The 14,910-nt window shown below is 41.2% G+C and overlaps 1 protein-coding gene across 1 annotated transcript in view; it reads left to right on the top strand.

Moving 5' to 3' along the window:
• Positions 1–14,910, top strand: part of SORCS1 (sortilin related VPS10 domain containing receptor 1) — a 682,844-nt gene that overhangs the window by 451,364 nt on the left and 216,570 nt on the right. The window contains exon 4 of the mRNA XM_007941533.2: positions 9,168–9,326. Coding sequence (XP_007939724.1) covers positions 9,168–9,326 — 159 coding nt within the window. The remainder of the gene's footprint in view (positions 1–9,167; positions 9,327–14,910) is intronic.

Raw genomic sequence — 14,910 nt, 5'->3', positions numbered from 1 at the left:
AAAGTTTCCCAGCACTTTCATCAAATCAGCTTTCAAGTCCAAATAGGTAGTCTATTGCCCAAATGTTCTCTTGGCTTCTTAGCATTAACTGACCCTCCTCTGTCTTAAGGAACATGAGTGGTACATTAGGTGAGCTTCACTAAGTTTGCTGGAGGGGTGGGATTTAGGACAAGTGGTTGCACCAGGTCTGTCTCTCCATACTCATTTCCATCAGTGTATATTTGATACAGTATTCTTGTATTTAATCAACTCCCTCTCCTTCTCTCACTTGTTTGTAAGTCTCTAGTTTCCTTTCCTTGAGTCATTCTTGGATCCTGTGTGACTTTCCCTAATTGTGCCCTCCAAAGAGTTGCCAGTTGATAAGCACTTATCGTTCTCATCCTTAGTCCATCTGGGATAAATTAATGCTCGGCCCACTTTGGAAATAGGCAGTCTTTTCACTCCTACTGGCCAAGAAATTGTTTGCTTGCTCTGATTATACTTTGCTTAATTCATTTTTAATGTCGAGGCAAAAGATTCGCAAATAGTCTCTTATACTATTTATGCGTAAAAGTGTTTTTGTTGTTTGAATAAAGTGAGTAGACAACTGGAGTGCCCAATTGCTGCTTTTGCTGTTTTTCTTTGTCACTGTCATTATCATTATGAAAAGCACTTATTATGCACCTGTGATATCAACATGTGGAGTTACCCCTTGAGCAAAGCAGAGGAATATCCACAGCACGTTCCCACTGCTTGAGTCTAGCTCGTGAATGACAAAGAGTAGGCACGAATAATGTTCAACACACAAAACACATTATTTTGTGTTAGGAATACAGAAATGATTTCAAGAAAGTATATGCCCAGAGGTGGTGAAGCTTCCTCTTTTAAAGTACACCATGTCTAAATGGAGAAATTCCAAGAACATACCTAGGAAAAGAATTTGGGAAACTGGATATAACAGCTTTCCTCTGAGAAGAATGTCCTCACTAGAAACCAGGAAAGATAATAATACTGTCTGCCAACCATTAGTAGAATTACATCAAGTAGCCATATGTTGAATCTGGTACAAGTCAAAGGGAATGAAGATGCATTTAATTTTTGAAGACACTGAACTGTCAGAAGAACTAATCCCCCAAAGGGGGGAGTGGTGACATCTTTGAGATCCATAAATTGCATTTCATGTTCATTTGTCACCTCTAGGAAAAGCAAATAAAGTTTCTTTGTTCTCTCAAAGTGGATGATGAATGACTGCTTAGAGTGGGGTGGCGTGAGTTGTGTCACCATTATTGACTTTCTTTGGAAAACAATTCATCTGTGGCTGCAGTCAGTGGTGAGTCTACACACCCTGCAAGGCATAGGTAAAATGGTTCTAATCAGTTGTGGGTTGATCTGAATGGAGCATAATTACTCTCCTGTTACAGGCAGACTTCCCTCATCTTCACTCTCCTTGCCTCCAAGTAGAACAGCGGGTATTTTTTGTTCAAGAGGACTAGCCCTCTGAATGTTGCAGGGGGCTGTGCACTGCATTCAGCAGAAGAGAGAGATGAAAAGGACTCAATCATTCATTCATCCATTCATTTATTCATTTAAAAAGATATATGGACCAAACTTTGTGCCAGGCACACAATGACCTCCATTTGTATATAGCTCACTTCGGGAACTGTGCAAAGCTTAGACTCAAGACTTTTATAAAATCTTTCTAACATTCTGTTGTTCCAGTCATAGTCAGGAACGCAGAGGATTAATCATAGCAGAACACCATTTATTCAAACTCATCTGAGAGCAAGAGGACTGGGAAGACAGTCTAAACTAGCCAAAAAAATTCAGTACAGTCAGTTCTGAAACTGGCAACAAGTAGGCATTGTTGGGCGCGTGTAGGGAATGTTGTTGTTAGATGGTGTCAAGTCAGTCCCAACTCATAGTGACCATATGTACAACAGAATGACACACTGCCCCGAATGCATCAGTTCTTCTACATTTTTCCTTATTTTTTAAGGGTGTTCACTAAATTGAACTTAATATTTAAAAAATATTTCCCAATGGAATGACCGTTTGAGAGCATAGGACTTTTTCACTTATAAACGACATCATCTGTGTTTAAAGAATAGATCACATTGAATATATACCTACTTTTTCTTCTCCTTTTATTTAATTGTGATTTGGATAAAAGTTTAAAGAGGAAATCTGTTTTCCATTCAACAATCCACATACATTCTGGTTTGTGACATTTATTGCAATGCCCACCCTGTGACAGAATTCTTCCCACCTCCTGTGCCCACCCCTTCCCTTCATCCTTCCTTCCTGTCCACTCCCACCTTCCTAGCTTTATCCCTGGGCAAATGCTTTCCTCTCGATCTCATATGCTTGATTGTTCTAATGAGTGCGCACCCTCCTGATGGTACCGTTCACCTTATAGCCCTGTCTCTCATTTGCCTGCCAGTTGAGTCACAGGAGTTAAGTTCAGTTCCTAGCTTGAAGGGTGTCTAAGGGCCATAGTCTTGGGGTTCCACCAGTCTTCATCAGACCAGTAAGCCCAGTCTTCTCTATGATTTTCACTTTTGTTCTACATTTTACCCCACTCTACCTGCTTCCTCTTATTGTGATCTCTTTCAGAGTGGTCATCAATGGCAGCTGTCACTCTACATAGTTTTTCTTAAGTAGATTAATCATTTTCTATTTAGGTATTCCTTAAGTTATGTATTTATTTATTACTGTATTTAGTTCTTTTAACCTACAAAATAACAAGACACACTTCAGCTCATTTGAAGTAAAATTACTAAAGAATTTGAATTTCATACCGAAATAATAAATCTTTATTTACTCAGTTAGCAAGCATTAATGTAAGTGTGTATTATATTTCAACTACTATATCAATCATAAGTCAATTAATATGAAGGTTGTGATTTAGTACAGTACACACAGTGGTTTGTGTGAAGGTGGTACATGTGTTTGTGTGTTTATGGCTCAGTTGAAGATGCCTAGAGGCTATAATTTTAAGTAAAAAAAAAATTAAAATAAAAACCTCACTCCGGGATATGATATACAGATACGGACAAAGAAGTAGAAGGAAGCTCAAACATGGTTTAATACATTGGAGTGATTGGGTCAAGAGCAATTTATTTGGGGGGCTTACAGAGTTGTTTGTGCAATAAAAAATGGCTAAGCAGAAATGGATCCAGACTAACCTGTTTGTTTTGAGTGGATTTGAGAGGAGATTTGAGGGAGGAACCATTGGAAGGTTTGTATAGCGCAGACACATCTATAAATCTTGCAGGGGAACTTTTCTACTAGCCTCCATTATTGCCAAGATACCAAATGCCCAATGGCGGACTTCAGGTGAGAGCTATAGAGAGAAGAGGAGATTTCGGTCTGTGTTTTTTCAGTCCCTAGAAGAGTAGTCACAGACGCCAGGAATTTTATTTATACAGTATTCAATATCATATTGTTGAAAGTATTTGAATTATTCTTCTCTCCCACCCCACCAGTATCTCCTGGATGCTGAATGTCTCACAGGTACAGTCCAGTGACCTAGAATAGAAATAAGTATCAAAAATAACACGGAGCATGACAGATATAATAATCTTGATTTGTGGATATTCTGTAAGCCTATTTTTTTTTTTTTTTTTTTTAATGAATCTGCCAGTAGAAACAGGTGGTGAGACTGTACTCATCGGGAGAGAGGGAAACATATTCTGGTTAACAGGGAAATAGAAAGTCAGAGGGGAAAACAGTTTGCCTGTGACAATAGATATTCTATAAAATGGAGCCTCTTCATATTATTATGGAAATTACTTTCTGGCGGTGGTGTGAAGAGGTTGTTATACATTATTGTTAATTGTGGGTGGAGACACAAAGCAATATGATCATTTGATGGCTTATTTGTTTTTTGAAAAATGACAGCTCTTATGTGCCAGTAAATATGAAATCACCTGGAAATAGTCCTGTGAATTTGGGGACCATCTAAACGTTCTTGCTTGGTACATACAATTGATTGTAATGAGCCTTGTGAGTTTATACTTAGCAGATTATGTTGTTGTGAGCCGCCCAATGAGAGAACACTGTCCACTTGGTGCCCATGAGGCAAAGAATCCCATAACTTTGTCAGACTTTATAGCTTGTGGGCAATAGCTTCATTGGAACCTGATATGAGAGGCAATTAGTCTCCAATTTCATGTAAACTTTCCATTTTGTCCAGGCTGCAGTTGACAGCCACAGCGCCCCCTCACTCCACCACATCCCTTTTCTTTTCTTCTAGATTTGTTGTTGTTGTTGTGTGCCATCGAGTCGGACCCGACTTCTTGGGTTTCCGAGGCAGTATCACCACAGAAGTAAATTGCCCCATCTTCCTTCCGAGGAGTGGCTGGTGGGTTTGAACCGCCAGCCTTCTGGTTAGCAGTCAAGTGCCATAGCCACTATGCTACCAGAGCTCCCTTTCTTCTAGAAGGAGAGGTTGAAAGACAGCAAGGGACCTTGAAGTCATCCTGGGTAACGTAAACACAGTTCAGGCTAAGTGTGTCTTGTTCAGATTCTCATGTGCCATTTGCAGTGACAGGACACCATTTTCAAAGATGGCCCTAACTATTTGGAAGTTTTAATATGATTGCCTCCAAATGCCTGAGAAAGCTCCATGTGTTTGCCAGGCGTGCTGCTCTTTTATGACAGGGCTGGGTTGCCCGCCCCCCCCGCCCCATTTCTCCTATTTCTGGATCTGCAGCGTCCTTGGCTGGTAATTTTTAAACCCCAGGCTGCAGTGATTTCTCTTCATATAGCCACACATTAAGCACATCTTTCATGCCTCTCCGAACCAAACTCAGAAAGTGCCAATTAATAAGTTGATGGGGGAAAAGTCACTGGAGAGCATTAAGGCCACCTGTCTGGAGACATTAGGTGCACACTTTGATGGAGTGAAAGGAGACCTGCAGAGACTCAAGAATGAGGTACTTTATCACACATTCCTAGAGTCATAAAGCGAGAGAATAAAAAACAGTTATCAGGGCAGCTCCTCCATCTCACGCCTATTGTGGGTTATTCACATCGCTCTGGCGGAGAGGGGAAACATCTGAAGCTGAATTTTTACAATTTCCACTGGACAAAGACTTGCTAATCTGCTCCTGTAAAGAATAAACCAAACCAAATCTGCTTCCTTGGAGTCAATTGCAACTCATAGTACCCTACAGGACAGAGCAGAACTGCCCCATAGCATTTCCAAGGCTATCATCTTTATGGAAGCAGACTTCTACCCCTTTCAGCTGTAGAGTGGTTCATAGGTTTGAATGTCTTACTCTTTGGTTAGCAGCTACATGTTACACCACTGTGCCACCAGGGATTCTTTCATAAAGAAAACTCTGAGGGGACAGTTCTACTCTGTCATGTGGGATCGCTATGAGTTGACATCAACTTGCTGGCACCCAACAATAATGATGAAAGCTTTACTCTATAAGGTTATTTCTACTTTGAGGAGGCAGCTCCTCCCCAGTCATATCTTGAGTGCCTCATCTTCGATCACTAGTATCAGTTCCACTGCTATTCATAAAGTTTTCAGTGGCCAGTTTTTCAGAAGTAGACTGTGACGTCCTTCTTCCTAGTCTGTCTTAGTGTCAAAGCACCTCTGAAAGCTGTCCACCACAGGTGATCCTGCTGGTACTTGAAATACCAGTGGTGTACCTTCCAGCATCTCAGCAACACACAAACCACCAAAATACAACAAAGTGATAGAAGAGATGCTGACCTGTGTTTATTGACTATGCAAAGGGCTTCAACTTTGTGGAAGATAACAAATTACAGATAACATTTTGAAGAATGAGAATTCTGGAACACATAATTGTGTTCATGAGGAACCTGTATGTAGACCAAGAAGACAGAACATGGAAATACTACATGATTTCAAATCAGGAAAGGTGTGTGTCAGGTTTGGATCCTTGCTCCATATTTATTCAATCTGTATGCTGAGAAAATAATCTGAGGAGCTGGACTGTATGAAGAAGATCATGGCATCAAGATTGGAGGAAGTCTCATTTCCAACCTGAGAAATGCAGCTGACACACCCTTTCTTGCTGGAAGCACAGAGGACTTGAAGCACTTACTGATGAACTTCGAAGACCACAGTATGGGTTACACTTCAACATTAAAAAAAAAAAAAAAAAAAAATCCACAAAACTGGACCAATAAGCAACATTGTGCTAAACTGAAAAAAGACTGAATTTGTCAAATATTTCATTTTACTGGGATCCACGGTCAATGCCCCTGGAGGCATTTGATTGAGAAATCAAATAGCATATTGCATTGTGCAAGTCTACTGCAAAAGATCTCTTGAATATGTTGAAGAGCAAAGTTATCCCTTTGAGGATGAAGGTGCACCTGACCCAAGCCATGAAATTTTCAATCACCTCACATGCATGCAACAGCTGAGAAATGAACAAGGAAGACCAAAGAAGGATACACGCCTTGAATGATGGTGTTGGCAAAGAACATTAAATATACCGTGGCCTTCCAGAAGAGCAAACAAATCTACCTCGAAGGAAATACAGCTCGAGTGCTCCTGAGAAGTGAGGATGGTAAGGCTTTCCCTCCCACACTTTGGTCGTGTCGTCAGGAGGCACAGTTCCTGGAGGACATCCATCCAATACAAGGACATCATCCTTGCTAAAGTTGATGGTTAGCAAAAAAGGGGAAGACCTTCAGTGACATGGATTGGTGCAGTGGCTGCCATGATGGGCTCAAACATAGCAACAATTATGAGGATGCCACAGGACTGGGCAGTGTTTTGTTCTGTTGTGCAGAATTCGCTATGACTCCAAACAACTCTATGGCCCCTAACAATAAAAACAACAACCATATAAACATGCCCTCTCCTACAACTCTCTTTATGTAACTCTCATTTATATCTCCTCAAACTTTTCTAGACATCTAAGGCCACTTGACTACCCTGCAACCTCTTTACCTTCATTCATTCATTCTCTTGACATTTACTAGGATTTATTTCATATATAATACATGCTGAGCTTTAGTGTAGATGCTAGGTATACACCTATGAACATAACAGACAAATATCCCTATTCTCACAGAGTTGGGTTCTAATAGGAAGGATTATGGACAAGAAACAAAATTGTGAAAATGTATCATAAGGTAGAAGGTTATATGGGGAACAGGGACAAAATGGAGCAACATTGGGTGATTGTTCTTCAGTGGAGAGAGACAGTCATTCCCACTGTGAAGAAGCCTTTGTACAGTTCCCAGAGAACCCTTTTGAGAGCCCAGTTTTTAACTCAAGACTCAGAAAATCAGGCTCAGGTTGGTATATAGAAGATTGTCAACATAGAATAAAAGGGCTTAAAAGTAGAAGAAAACACATTGATTTTCATCCTCTCTCTGTTTCTACCATACCACACAGACTGTGTCAAATGTTGCTATTTATCTTCTCAAGATGAACAGAAGACCAGACCTAGTAGGAAGGAGGATTGAGGCTAAGTTGTTGTTGTTGTTGTTAAGTGCCGTCGAGTCATTTCCGACTCATAGCGACCCCTAAGGGAACAGTATAATATATTCCAGATTAAGGAAATCACATGTGGTAGTTAAATTTATGTGTTAACTTGGCTGGGCCTCATTTTGAGTGGCTGGGCAGCTGGATATAGTGATTCCTCATAATGATACTGGTAATAAACTTGATGGTGGGATCTACTATGAACGACTGAGTAGCTGCCTTACGGATATGGTCTGCTTCCAGTATATAAGAAGCAGCATTGAGAAAGCTTCTTGGCACGTTTGGATCCTGTGTTTGTCTGAGTTATCATTAAGTGGCTTGCCGTGTTGTCTGCACATCTTGGAACTGTTTCTGAACTTGAACTAGTGGCCTGCCATGTTTCTTGATAATCTTGGGACTGTGCTATTTTACTTGTCAACTTTGGGTTTGTCAGCCTCAGTAGCCAGCAGCTGCCTGAGTTAAAAGATGCCCCCAACTCCAGTGGGCCTAGAGTAAGAGGTGGAGCTGAAGCCCAAAGTCAAGGGGCCTTTACCCCACCCCTAGAGCTGGCAGTTTGAACTTGAACTTCTAACCTCCTAACTCTGGTAGTGTAGTGCCTAAGGCACTTGACTGCTAACCAGAAGGCTGGCGGTTCAAACCCACCAGCCATCCTCAGAAGGAAGGTTGGGCAATCTATTTCCATAGTGATATCAAGTCGGAAACCCAAGGAGGTGTTTCTATGAGTCGGGTCTGACTCGACGGCACATAACAACAACAACAACAAACTGTAAGAGAATAAGTCTGTTTGCTAAAGCCATCTACTTGTGGTATTTTCTGTTAGAGCAGCACTAGAGAATCCAAATGCCTTAGAATGAAATAAGGAATTCTACAGAAGAGAATAGAAAACAGGCCTCTACTTCTTCCCTGTCATGGTTATGTTAGTGTGTCAACTTGGCTGGGCCTGGTTGAGTGGCTGGGAAGCTGGTGGTCGTTAATCCCCATGAGGAGACTGGCAATCAACTCCATGGTGGGATCTACCACAAGCAGCTGAGTAGCTGCTTTTTGGGATGTGGTCTGCTTCCTATATATAAGGAGAAGCCTTGGGAATGGTCTCTAGTCTATGGCAAGCTTGGACCCTCCATGTAGCTGTGTCATTGCTCAGCAGCCTGCTATGCTCTGCTGACCTTGGGACTTAAAATGGACTTAAGTTAATGGCCTGCCGTGTGGTTTGGTAACATCGGGACTGTGCCTTTTTACTTGTCAACCTTGCGGCTTCTCAGCCTCAGCAGCTAGCAGCTGTCTAAGTGAAGAAACACCTCTAGCTCTGGTGGGCTGGGAACAGGAGGCAGAGCTGGACCCCAAGGTTGAGGGGCTTTCACCCAGCCCCTAGAGCCTGGCACTTTGAACTTGAACTTAAAGCCTCCAAACTAAGAGATTAAACTCCTGTTTGTCAAGGCCATCCCTTTTGTGGTATATTCTTGTCAGAGTGGCACTAGGGAACCAGAACATTCCCCGTGTTTCCTCCTTCATTTCTTAGTGAAAATGGTTTCACGGCATTGGTCCAAGGTAGGAGAATTAAGTGGACAGAGTCAAAATCTTTGCTTAGCCATGCATTCGTTGCCTACCTTTTGCACCTCCCTTGTAAAAATTTTAGCCCATTTTCAAGTTTTGTAAATTTGTAAACTTAACTTTCTGTGGTCTTCTTTTTCCCAACAATTCTTTTCTGCAGATTATGTTACTCACAGATCCGGAGATTGAGAGCAGCTTGTTGATCAGCTCAGACGAAGGAGCAACCTATCAAAAGTACCGGCTGAACTTCTACATCCAGAGCTTGCTTTTCCACCCCAAGCAAGAAGACTGGATTCTGGCCTACAGTCAGGACCAAAAGGTGAGCCTTCTCACCCTGCTTGAGACTGTGGTTCTTCAGGGGGAAATAAAACCAATCCAAAACCAATCCCATGGCTGTCCAGTTGACTGCAGTACAGTTAGTTAATCATCTCTTCATTTCTTCTCAGTGATTATTTTTGTTCAGTGCATTAGCCTGAATTCTATGCCAAGTGTGCAAGGAAGGGGTCTTAGGAGAAAGGAAGACCTTAGGATGCTGACTTGAGCTATGTGAATGTCTGAAACAGCATAAGAAATGAAAGTTAGATTGGCAGAGACACTGTGGAGAAATAGTTTTTAATCTAGATGCTTCAGGTAACGAGGGCCCTTTTCCCTCTCACACAGAATTCAAGACAGAGTTTCACATATAATCTACAGGTGATCATTTTTGGGGGTGAAGGATGCATAGCTTTGCTCACACACTCACAGGGAAGCATGACCTTAAACAAGTTAACAATACTAATCAGGGGTGATGAGAGAAGCAGCCAGAGAAATAGTAATGTACATACCTAACATTTATTCAAAAATCTGGATTCTTCTTCTCTTGGTGGTTGGGTTGAAGTTCTTGAAGTCTACTTCTTAAAAAGCATTTAGTGAGATTATCTTATGATATATATATTTGTTGTTATGTGCCGCATATTTCATGGAGTAGATAAAGTATACAGTATCATTTATAGTATATATGGTATACTATAAATGATACTGTATACTTTATCTACTCCATGAAATATGTATACTCTCTACTTTAAGAAACATTTGTATTCAGAGGTACAATATAAAGCTACAAATAGCAAATTAAATTAAATTAAATTAAATTAAAAATAAGAGAGGCAAAATAAACATAGAAAAACATGAGAGAAACTCTGGCCATAAAAGCAAAAGGAGAAATGTGTGAAAAGTTGGAATGCTTTTTATGAAATGTATCATTTAGTCAAGTCATTCTGATAGTTCTACTTACATGTATTTAAAGAAATATTGGGCTTACATGCCTGAGAGGATATTCAAAGGTTTTATCTGTTTGGGCTGGTGGGACTGCCATCCAGAAGGCAAGGCTGTGGTATAAGCAACATCCCAAAGTCACCACTGATGTGAACATTTTGGAAGAAACAAATTATAATTCTTAGGATTGGAGTTTTATTCATGCTGCCCTTACTGCCAAATAAAATGTACATTAAGCCTAAAAATAGAAAGGATTTGCAATTAGTATTTTTCCCCTTGAGCAATCTGGCTACCCTTTCAGCAGAATGTACAATTTCATTCCTGGAGTCAGGCCACGGAGCGTCTGGTCCAGGTGGGTGCAGTTAGTAGAAGCAAGGGCTGAGTGGCTCAGAACATAGAGAATTAGTAGTTTAATCCACAGAGTTATTGTATTTTATTCGACAGTTGGTTCATTTTTTTTTTTTTTTTTTCCCTTGATGCTAGAGGCATGGTGAGGACCATATTTACCAGATGAAGTGAAAACTATGCGTCTTTGCAGTTCTGCTACAGGAGATGCCCAGAAATATAACCCTTCAGATCCTAGCACATCAAACAGTGTCTCCCATAATCACTGTGGCAGAGCAGACAGCCCTGGGAAACTAGGATGTCTGGGCTGTAGCCTCAGTTCAGCCAGTAACAGTGAGCAGTAGTTAAAGTTGTCTTCTTGTGCCTTAAAGATGCTATTGTAATTATAATTGCAGACATACTACCAATGAGATTGGGCAAAATCAAATATGAGGCTACATTTTGAATGCAGTGGGTTTGTTTTATTTTTCTTCAGGGAGGTCTGTGTAAAACACTTTGTATGGTACACCATTGGCATAAGAAAAAAAAAAACTATCAAGAACCTTTCAATTCATCTGGGGAGTCAAGATTAATATATATGAGTTCACCAGTATTCTAAGAGAGGTTAAAAAAAAAAATAGGCAGTGATCTGACTGACACATGATAGGTACCCAATAAAGTTGGCTGGATGAATTATATGAAATTGGTAGCACAGACTTCAGCAGATGAAAGCTAGCAATCTCTTTGCTCTGAAGGTATTACAAAATGAGGTATTATGAAATTATTTCACCCAGGTCTTAATGAATGTGTAGGAGTTCTGTTGAGATTGGATATGTTTGACAGAAAAGTAATGACATAAACAATCCTGAACTTAAAATACAAATAAACATGTTACAAGGTTGTAAATTTTTCCCTTGGACTGAAACTGAAATTGGGTAAAGCTGGTTAGAGTAGAGATGGGAATTTTGAAACCTAATCTTCGCTGCTTTGAATTCTAGGCAAGAGCATTTATGTTTTCCTAAATAGGCACCTTTAAAAATTTTTGAACTGGGAAGTGATGTGCTCAGAGCTATAAGTTACAAGGGTTAGTCTGATGCACTGTCAAATACAAGGCCAAAAGCAAGAGGAACAATTAGGGTACTCTCCCAGTGGTTCTGACACCTTGCAGAATAGGGTAGAACTGCTCCATAGGTCCCCAAGGTTGTAATATTTGTGGAAGCAGACTACCACATCTTTCTCCTGCAGAACAGCTGGTAGGTTTGAATGACTGACACTTCATTTAGCAGCCACGTGCTTTCACCACTGCACCACCAGGGCTCCTTTGTGACCCCAGTTCCAAGAAATCCTGTCGCTTTCAAGTCTGGAAGGGGCTTTTAAGTCTTTTTTCTGTAGTTAAGGAACCAAAACTCTGAGAGGTATTCAGTTTTCTCAAAGAAAAAATGACTAACTTCTGTCACATATGGACATTCTATGAATGGAATAAAGCCTCATATGAAATGTGGTTGCTCTGTCATTCTTGGAAGTGGTATCTTCTCATTAACAGGTGGGCACAAGCCAATCTTTTTGCCAACTTCTCTTTTTCTCTGGGAGAGAATGAAGGAGAAAACATGGTGGGGGAAACTTGTGCATAACCTGCTAATCTGAGTGTGGGTCAGAGAAGAGCTCAGTATCGCAAGGCTTTGAATCACAGATTAAGAAGTGGGGCATGAGCTGGGAGGGGAGCGGGTACCAGCCATCCGAGGAGACATTAGCTGATGGTGTTGGCTGGAAGTCAAGTTGAGAGGGGCTATGGTCACTCAGGTGGGCCAGTGATATGGAATTAATAGCTGGCAATCACCCATGACTCGTGGAGCTTTTAGCACTGATGAGATGCAGTTCTGGGCACTAAGGAGGCCCCAAGCTGCTGCTGGCCAAGCAATAACTGGATTTTCCCAGGGAACATTTATTCTTCCGTAGAAGTATTACTCATCAAGTTTTCTGTAAGACTTGTTACTGCTGCTGCTGCTCCAGAAATCCCAACTAAGATCTGAGCCCTAGTGCTAGGATTCACTCTGGGGTGCTGTTTCACATCAAATTCTGGTGAACAGAGTCCTCAGGCAAAAGGTCCCATCTCTTAATACTATGTTGAGGTGGCAACTCATTTCAACCCCACCTGTGAAAAAAGTCACCTCTTCTCTTTTTGCTTGTTTGCCTCCTTTGTCTTTTCAGACATAATCTCCCTCTTTCAGACTCGTTGTAGTTCTTAGTTGTCATTGAGTTGATTTCAAGTCATGACGATCCCATCTGTGCAGAATACAAATGTTCCCTAAGGTTTTCAAAGCCTGTCTTCACTAAGCCTGTCTTCCAAAGAAGCCTCTGAGTAGGTTTGAACCATCAACCTTTTGGCTTGTGGTTGAGCGCTTAATTGTTTGCACCACTAAGGGAACTTTGGAGTTGGAGCTGATAGACTCTGGGTATAACTCATGTGGGCTGCAGTGCTCTGCTCCAACCCCATTTTATCTCTGATGCCTAAATATCCAGGTGAAGGCCTTTTGATGCGAGCATTTTAAGGGACACAGAGAGTTTTGCTGAGCAGATTGTCATTTCTGGCCCTGGATAGGGTTTTACTGGCCATCATTTCCATGGGAGGCCAGATTTAAAAGGGGTGGGGGAGTTGCTTTCAATCAGGAAGAAATATCTATGGCCACATGTTCTCAGAATCCATAAAATCAGGATGTTTTGATGTTTTAATCTTTCTCTTTAGAGGGAGAGGTTTATTTGTGACACTCAACACCTGTGTGGTTGCCAAGAGGAAAAAGCTCTCTTGAACGGGCATCCAGCTACTCAGGCATAGCTAGAATGAATGACTGAGGGAAAAGGTTGGGAGCCTTTTTCTACTCAAAGTTATTATAGATGTAGCCTGGCTACTTAGGGGGTCCTGACCCTGGACTTAACCAGAGTAGAAATAGGAGTTAGAATGCTTGGCCTCTGAAGGATCTATGCAACCCTATGCTCTTGTGAGAAGTTCTGGAATTTTCAGAAAAATATAAACATTATAAAAACATTATAGCCCTGATGGAAATACCATGTCAAATTGGCAGAGGGATACTAGACATGGAAAGTCACGGTCCTTAGACTTCTTCTAAAGCAACAGTTCATCCCTTCTTGAGTGGACACTAGAAAGAATTCCACAGCATTTATTATAGAAACATCATCATCTTGCTTCCGTTTTCTTTTTTCTTTCTGTAATTTCAGTAGAAGACATACTTACTAATCATTGTGTTTATTCTTCTTGTTGCCTTTGGAAGGTGGGCAGGCAGGAGAAAGGAGATAGAGTCTTTTTTTTTTTGTTGCTAGTTTTCTGCTACTTGCCTCAATACAGGAAACCACCCAAGAAAGGTTTAGCAGCAGGCTGAGTCTGCCAGATTACATCTTTATTTTAATTTGGCAATAAACTAGTGTACAAACTGTGCTATAAAACACTGCTTCCAACGGCATGTCTCAGTCTGTCTTAAACACCTCACTAAACATGATGTGTTGGAAAACATTTAAAATGAGAGAAAACAAAGAGCAGATGTCACTGAAGGAAAAATCAGGAGAAAAGAGTAAGGACGTGTGTTTATACCAGCTTTGGTGGCTATCCTGAGGCCCTGAGATGTTCACCTTTTCCAATGGGGGCATTGGTGATTCGGTGGAAAACACTCTCACCCTCCATGTGAAAGACCTAGCTTTGATTCCCAGCCAATGAATCTGTTGCACAGTCACCACCCATCTGTCGGTAGAGGTTTTTGTGTTGCTATACTGCTAAACAGGTTTCAGGGGAGCTCCCAGGCTAAGATGGACCAGGAAGAAAAGCCTAGTGATCTACGTCTGAAAATCAGCCATTGAAAACTGTGTTGATCTCAGTGGTCTGATTTGCGACCAGTCATGGGGGTATCATGGGTTCATCATGAATCAAGGGCCTGACTCCATAGTGTAGCTCTAAAGGAGTCATTTGTAAAGGAGAGAGTCCACTGTTGTGAAACCAGCATGAGAACTTCTGGCCTCAGCCTACTAAGTAGTCCTAGAGGAGAGGCCTACTGTCCTAGAGGTCATGCTGACAAAACTCTTCATTAGACAATCTCTAAAGAAGCTGCTGCCATGACCATAAGAAAGTGGGGCCTCTTTTCTCTGGTCCTGTGAGGTTTTCTCTACATCTTTTTGGTTCCAATCCTTCTAGGCCAGAAACTCAGTATCTACACAGACAGGCAATAAATGAAACTGCACTGGGCCAGCTAGGGCTGAGCTTTGGGCAATTGCAAATCAGTGAAAGTTGTTGTTAAGCTCCAACATCCTGTTCTTGGGCA

The sequence above is a fragment of the Orycteropus afer genome, unplaced genomic scaffold (assembly GCF_000298275.1).
Source record: "Orycteropus afer afer isolate SDZICR_OR568_19922 unplaced genomic scaffold, OryAfe1.0 scaffold00082, whole genome shotgun sequence".
NCBI classification, from domain to species: domain Eukaryota; kingdom Metazoa; phylum Chordata; class Mammalia; order Tubulidentata; family Orycteropodidae; genus Orycteropus; species Orycteropus afer.
This window is presented reverse-complemented; position numbering and strand designations above follow the sequence as displayed.